This window comes from Vespa velutina, chromosome 11 (assembly GCF_912470025.1).
Source record: "Vespa velutina chromosome 11, iVesVel2.1, whole genome shotgun sequence".
NCBI classification, from domain to species: Eukaryota; Metazoa; Arthropoda; class Insecta; order Hymenoptera; family Vespidae; genus Vespa; species Vespa velutina.
The window spans coordinates 1,904,753-1,913,115 of record NC_062198.1 but is presented as its reverse complement, the minus strand read 5'-3'; the positions used below and the strand labels follow the sequence as shown (position 1 = coordinate 1,913,115).

The following is an 8,363-nucleotide window of genomic DNA, read 5'->3' as shown; positions in this document are numbered from 1 at the left end:
ATATATATATATATATATATATATATATATATATATATAATATATAAATGATACAGGAAGAATATATTTGGTTATCGATTCACCGATCAAAATCATTTTAGTCATACATATCTCTTGTCGTATATTTGGTCTTTCTAAAAAGAGTTTAACCACTGATGGATGGATATATGCATGAATGTATATAGATTCATCCATAATTTTTTTATTCCTCGTTGACCATTTCGTCAGTGAATACTATCATTCTCACCATCTTTCTTTCTCTTTTTTTTCTTGATATATTAACAGGTATTTATACATTGGTATGAAGGATTTTTTTATCCTTTTTATGATTGCTTTTCATAAGCATAATATTGTTTTGATTATCGATTGATAAATGATTAAAACTCTCTAAATTTTAAGCTTAATATTAATCAAATAATAATTATGGAAATGCGATTTATTACATATTAGAACATGTTAATGAATGTTTGATAAAATCTATTTATTCAATTCATTTATTCATTATAAATTGTATATAATAATAAATAAAAACAAAAGAATGTTATTCGTATGAATATTATATTATTTATTTAATATTATAATAAATATAAGAAAAAAGATATTACTCCTATAAATATCACATAGATTTAAAGATGGTGAGTATAATTGTATCTTGATATAAATTAAAGAAAAATTTTTCGGATTTTTCGATAAAATTGATTGTTCTGCCATCTAGTAAAAGAAAGATAGAATTAATTTGTATATCTCTATAGATATATACAATATCGAACGCTACATAATGATCGGCGGAGCAACATACATGAATATAGATATCAAAGATTTTCCGCAAGATAGCATATTAATTGATTGTAAATAATTTAATGGCGGGAATTTTAATAGATATTTTCGAAAAAAGTTCTAATCTAAATTTCATTTAGCTTCTTATTATCATTATAACAATAGCAATATACGTTGTATAATTTTGTAAATAAATAATAGAAAATAATTTTGTTTTAATATAAATAATATTGTATATTTCTGGTGGGCGAATAAAAAGAATATTAGTTTAGCAAAGAAGCACTTATAATATTTAAAGAGCTATGAAAAATTAGATTTTAGACTTACAAAATAAACTACATAAACGATTTTAAAAACATTTTTTTCCTCTTTTTTTTTTTTTTTTTTTTTTTGAAAATGACATTATCTTTACAAAATTGTTTTTCGTTTGTCATATATTAATAGGATTTCAGGTAAAAGAACGGGAAATAAACGACTTGTATTATTAGAATCATAAGTAAAAATAGCAATCTAGAATATATTAGCGTATTTATTCTGCTTTAACCAAAATTTTACTTATAACCCATTGGATACCTTTGCATACAGAAATATATTTGTCTATATTTTGCGTATTATAGTTATTTTATAAAACGATCAAATTTGCAATTTGTATATTATATTGTAAATCTTTTATATTAGAATGTAATTTAAATATTACAAATTTTTTTAAATGCCTAACTATGCGCTTAATTCGCGTTGAATTTGTTCTAACGTTTTTCCTTTCGTTTCTGGAACAAAGAATAAAACAAAAATGACACCTACAGCACAAAAAAGAGAAAATAACCAAAACGTACCATAGACATGAATAATATCATTTAAATTAACAAAAGTTTTAGTGACTATAAATGCCAGTGTCCAATTCAAAAAGCAAGCACTACTACCAACGATACTTTTGGTATCAGGTGTAAAAAGTTCTGAGATCATCATCCACGGAAGAGGACCAAACCCAATTGCAAATGAAATTATAAAAGAACAAACAGACAAGAAAGGTAACCAGCCTAGAGTACTTGTACTTGTTGTTTCCAAGAGATAGAAGTAAATACCAAGTGCTAAGTTAGATAAACACATAATAAGACAAGATATTGTAAGTAATATTCTTCTACCTAGACGATCGACTGTTAATATGCTTATAAACACCATAGTTATTGCAATTACTCCTACGATAATAGTAGCTTCCTTAGGTCCAAGAAAACCTCCTGCTTTGTCAAATATAAAACCAATGTAAAATGCAACAACATTTACTCCACTCAATTGTTGAAATGTCATAAGTCCATACGATATTAATATGGCTTTTTTACAAGCTTTAGATTTCAATAAAGATAGGAAAGATACCTTGTTTTTATTAACCTCTTCTATCATTTTTTTCTGCATACTTAATTCTTGTTCTACATCATATTGAGAACCTCTAAGTTTAATATATATTTTTCTAGCAGCATCTTCATTTCCTTTAAGTAAATAATATACGGGACTTTCTGGCATAAAGGAAAATGCTATACCAAAGATTATTGGTATGAATCCAGATATAATGGATAATTGATACATATTTATGTCAATTAAATATAGAACGGCTACTATTAAAATACCCACAGTTTTAAATAAATGATAAAATGTACCTAATCTCCCACGAATTTCACTTTCACCAATTTCTGAGGTATACATAGGACCAGTCACACTAAAGGCTCCGCCACTAAAACCTGTTAAGAACCTTCCGACATAAAAAAAAGCGACAGACTTTGCAAAGATAATACAAAGCCAGCCAATTGTAAAAGGAATTACAAGCATTAGCATAGAATATTTTCTGCCTATTATATCTGCAAGAGTACCAATAGGTACACACACTACTGCAGAACCAAGTGCTGCGAGTGATCCAATCCATGAATATTCTTCTGGTGTAACAGCGATTTTATATATGGTTGCTATATTGACACCATCTGTACCAGCTTGTGAGGTCCATGATATTGTCACTCCAGATGCTATTGCACCTATGGAGACTGCTAAACTTGCAATGTATTGTAGGAACCTTTTTGCTTTGATTGTTTGCCCACTTTGATAGACAAGGGTATCTTGTGAAAAACCAACAATTTTTTCTATCATATTGCTTTGAATATTTTTTATTAATTGTGTACTTTCGTTTATCTAAAATTAAAGAAAATATTTTGTTACTAAATAGCAGCATGTATTAATAAGTTTTAAACATAAATTACAGAGCAGAATAGAAGAAAAAAGTATTTAAAATTTCGATTGCACGAAATTGCCAAAACAAAGAAATATTAGTAGATTCTTTTCTCGAAAGCGAAATTATAACATAATAAATAATAAAATGAACAATTATGTTCGACCGTACGAGTAATTTTACATTTGAATACATATAGAATAGTTTAATATTTTGTATTGTTACAATAATACTACCTCGATTTTAACATCGTGCCCGTACATTAATGTCTAGAATAATACTAATATCAATTTGAGAATAATACTGATATTGAAAATAAAAAAAATGTACCATTTTTAATTGATAGATGAATATTCATTTATAACATCGGAAGATAAAATAATGGACCGATAATTTCTTATGGAAATAGAACTATCTTCGAGAAGACTATCTAAGAGTTAAATAAAAAATTAAAGAACGTTGTTCTTATTGTATTTTCCTAAATATGTACTTGGATATTATTTTTCGTCGATAGTAAAACAAAATAAGCATGTTAAAATTGATATATAATTTAATAAAAATTTATAAAAAAATCCTAATATAATTTATTTTTAAATTATATTATTAAAAGAAAATGATTATATCGCTTAATAAGAGAAATTAGTACAAGTAGTAATGTTAATTTTTTATAATGCCATGTAACTTTGATATTATGTATTTTTTTATTTATATTATTTCATTTTAATTTCAAATTAACATTATCTGTCAATTCATATTCGAAAATTGATTTTTTTGTTGATATTATAAATCTAGAATTATATAATGATTTTTTCTTTTTTAGATATAAAACCAATTGAACTATAAAGAATTCAAATAAAATCTTTTGTAGATAATGATAATAATAATATTACGAATTATAATAATATAATTATACTTGTATAAGTTATACTATACAATTATCAAATTATTTATTTCAAAATATAATTATTAACTTATATAATTTCTTTTTTAGTCAATAATATACATTTGATTATATAGGATTTAAACAGCAGTCTGTGTAGATATTGAAAATAAAACTACTATAAATTATTATAATAAAGTAATACTATTATAAATTATAGATATAATTATCAAAATATTTATTTTATCGTTTATTTATCTTCGAAGACGAAAGGAATTTGGATTATAGAGTATTATATAAAAATATTATCTAGACATACATAATTATACTCTGTTACTAATTATTTTGGTGAAGTTATACTAAAATAAATAATACTATAATTATTAATTCACCAATTTTTTATATACCGAAAGATAATTGATTTATAGAGAGTATAAACTAATTTTATTTTCGTATATAAAGAATGGAATAATATCTATTTATTGTAATATAATTATACTAGCATAAGTTATACTAAATATTAGTGAAATTATTTGTCTAATTATATTATTATTTTAAGATATAAAAAGAAATTGGTTTAGAAAGGATTATTAAGAAATAAGAAAAATGAATTATAAGAGAATTAATAAATATAGTGGTAGAGAGAGGAGGAAATAAGAATATGCATTTTCTCGAAGAAATAATGATACGAACGTGCAATTTTCTTGTTTGATTTCACGCGATTCGATCATAGCTTCATTGATCTAATCGACCTAGTCTGATTAGACTTTTTTTTAATCAATTTTTAAATTCGATTTACTCTTTTCTCCATTTTTATAGAGACTATCTATCGTAATTCTATTTTATATAACAATCAGAATTATATCATTTATAGTTTATCTAAGATTAGAGAGAGAGAGAGAGAACGAAAGAGAGGGAGAGACAAAGAGATAGAGAGGGAGAGAGAGAGAGAGTAAGAGGAAGAGAGAGAGAGAGAGAGAGAGAGAGAGGGAAAGTAATAAAGGAATAAGAAAAATAAAACAACAATATTTCTAGATAACTACAACATTTTTGAAAAAAATCCTGGTTATTATTACTCTGATAACGAATCGATTCTAAGATTTATTTTTTACTGATCTTATGGTGCATATTTCTTATTAAAAATATAATTTCAATTCTATTTTTTTGTACTTCATGCTATTTTAATTCATTATTTGTATTATTTAATTAAATATAATATAAAGAACATGGCTGTTACGCTATTTGAGCAATTCACAGGTGAAAACGATTAATTCGAATTTTAGAATTCCTTTTTATTTTTTTTTTCAATTTTCTGAAGGATCAAAATTTTTATGATCGTTGAGTAACAAATAACACAAATTGATGGCAATAATTTTATTAATTTTTTTGGCTTTTTGTTTTGTGGAATTAATCAATTTGACAAATGAACGGATTATTTAAGAAAAATACTGGAAACTTGAGAAGTGAAGGATCGTCTGATTGGTAAGAAAAAACGAGAAATGGTGAATGATGAACGAAAAAGATGAATCAGCAAAGGGGAAGTTTGTCCAACGTTATTTTGGAAAATGTACTTTTTTAACAATCGAACGGAATTACGCCTATTTAAATTTTTCACGTTTTTGTTTAAATTAAACATAGAAAATTAATCTATTCGAAACAAAGATTTTTCATCTGGAATTTTCGAATAAATAATTTTTGAAATTTAATGTGTAATGGCAATATATATTAAATATCAATAAGTGTATAATTAATATTTCTGTTATCATAAATTTTCGGTATACTTTAAAATTACTTTTGGAAATCATTAGAGTGTTAATTATATTGAATTAAATTTTTGTTTCATACTAATATTTATATACTATTTAATTTATTAAGAAATTTATACGATCTCGTCCATACGTAATCGTATGTTTTAATGATTAATATTAATATTAATGTTTAATATAATTTTGAGTAAGAATATATATATGAAACTTAAAAGTATATAAACGAAATATATTCTATCATCGATTCGAAGAGAAGATATGAAAGGATTCGCTAAGAAATATAAAAGAAAAAGAAAAGAGACATAATAAAAGGGGAATAGAAACGATGTTTAGTGACAGAAAAATGAAAAAGAAAAAAGAAAAAATATGTTAAAAGAAAAATATCAATAAATAAAAAAAGAGACATACTGAATGACAGCCGAGAAGATTTTTGTATCTCTAAATGACATCTCGTTGTTTAATTATTTATCCAGTATTATCATTTGATATTTCATTCAACGGTTATAAGCACTTAACGTAATATCACACTGAGATGAATAATAACAGGTAGATCAAGCAAGTATTTATTTTAATTTATAATAAATTTTCCAAATTATAAACCGTTGCCTATCTGCCCTTTTCGTTCCGTTACGTAAAATGATATTTTAGCATTTATTCGTTGGGCTTTATTATTCCCTCTCCCTCTTTTCCACTTTCATTCTTTCCTCTATCTCTCTCTTTCTCTCTTTCTCTCTCTCTCTCTCTCTCTTTCTCCTTGTTACATCATTGTCCTTATCGCTTTTCTTCCTACTGGTTTTCCCTTATTATCTCGAACATCTACACTTTTTTAATCATTCTACTTCTTATCTACAAGCACGTTTGTTCGTTATTTTTTTGTAACAAAAATAATAATACAATGAAATTGTATCGAATGATGTATTCATGATATTTTTGTATACTAATCAATCGCATGAAATTATTATTTAATGTTGACATAATTGTATATAAAATATTATATATAATTTTATTATTTGTGAACATATCATATTGAAAATTGATTTATTCTATTATATATAAAATTGTATAAAATTATGTATTTATTCAATATATACTATAAATTCTACAAATCTATATACATAAATAATTCGATCCATATAAATATGTATATACGATATGTTACTCCGTTTTGTGAAGCAACATCGGATTCTAAAGCCACTAAATTTTTAACTAAACTAGATTTTTAACAATAGTCCCATTCTAGTAAAGCATAATGAGGTTGAAATCGAGAAAAGAAATTAGTATTTTATTAAACAATAATGATTAAATAACGTGCCTTTTATAAATAAAAAATGGTTTAAGAAGTTTTTTGCGATTCGTAATTGTCTTTCGTATTAGGGTGCTTGGTTTATTTCAAGGCAATGTTTGGTAATATATTCCTCGATTTCTTTCAATTTATTTTATAAATTTTTTATTATCTACTATGTTTCATAAGAAATATTAGTTTAGCCTAAATAATTCTCGAGTAACTGTCATAAATGTCTTTAAAAAAGTGGAAAAAGTAAAAGTTTCGAAATAATAAATCTTGACGATACGATCGGTTAAGTAGAAATATATAAATACGTTAATTCGGTGTTTGTATCTGAAAATAAATCCAACGAATGTAATGATTGATATTTTTATCATAGTAAATAAATATATCAATACAAACTTTTATCGATATTATTGATAGACTTTGATGTTTTTTCTATAATGATACGGGTTAGAAGCAAACAGTGCTATTTCTACATATGTATTTTTAGAATATTCTTCTAATATAAAGAAAACGTTGCAAATTTTTCTCTTGCTTACGTTCGTTTGTACGTATAACTGGTAAATAACCCTTTTTCTAAGCTCGTTTAAATCAAGATGAATGAACTTCCCTTTGAAATTTACATTTGTCAACTATCAAATTGCGTTCTGTGAAGTACGTGTAAAAATCAAATTAGTTTAACAATGCTACTACAATGAATTTAAACAAATTAATTATAGAGAATATTTATGATATAAATTCTTATCATATATAAAAGGAAAGCAGTGTGTGTGCGTGTGTGTGTGTGAGTGTGTATAGTTTTAACGATCACCATTTTGTCTGACATAGAAAATATATATTTTGTTATCGATTTATCGATTAAAATCATTTTAATTATTTCATCATTGACGTACATATTTCTTGTCGCATATTTGGTCCTTCACAGAGTATAATCAATGATATATGGATGCATGCATGCATATGTATTCATCCTTTTATTCCTCGTTGATTAATTCGTCAGGTATTCTTATCATTGTCACTGTCTTTCTTTTTCTTTCTCTTTTTCATTCTTTATTAATGTATATTTCTTGCTTTATTCACAAATATTCATATATCGAGATGAAGGAATGCATGCAAATTTAATTATGAAGTCGATATGCAGTGCGTTTAATCTGAACTGTAAATATTCTAATTTCTTTATCCATTTTACTATTGCTTCTTATAAGAATAATATTGTTTATGATTGATTGATAAATGGTTGACACTCTCTAAATTTTAAGTTTATTGTCATTCGAAAGGTAGTTATGGAAAAGCAATTTGTTACATGTTAGAACATGTTAATGAATGTTTAAAAAAATTTATTTATTCAATACATTTATTCATTATAATTTGTTTGATATTACAAAAAATAAAAACAAAGAATGCTACTTCTATGAATATCATATGGTTTAAAGACGGTGT

The 8,363-nt window shown here is 24.8% G+C and overlaps 1 protein-coding gene across 1 annotated transcript; it reads right to left on the bottom strand.

Moving 5' to 3' along the window:
* Positions 1–1,494: 1,494 nt before the first annotated feature.
* LOC124953098 (facilitated trehalose transporter Tret1-like) lies at positions 1,495–6,258 on the bottom strand. Its single transcript, XM_047504008.1, has 2 exons — positions 6,044–6,258; positions 1,495–2,952 (listed from the first exon to the last, which is right to left on the bottom strand). The coding sequence occupies exon 2, from the start codon at positions 2,908–2,910 to the stop codon at positions 1,495–1,497; it is 1,416 nt and encodes a 471-aa protein (XP_047359964.1). The 5' UTR covers positions 2,911–2,952; positions 6,044–6,258.
* Positions 6,259–8,363: the final 2,105 nt, after the last annotated feature.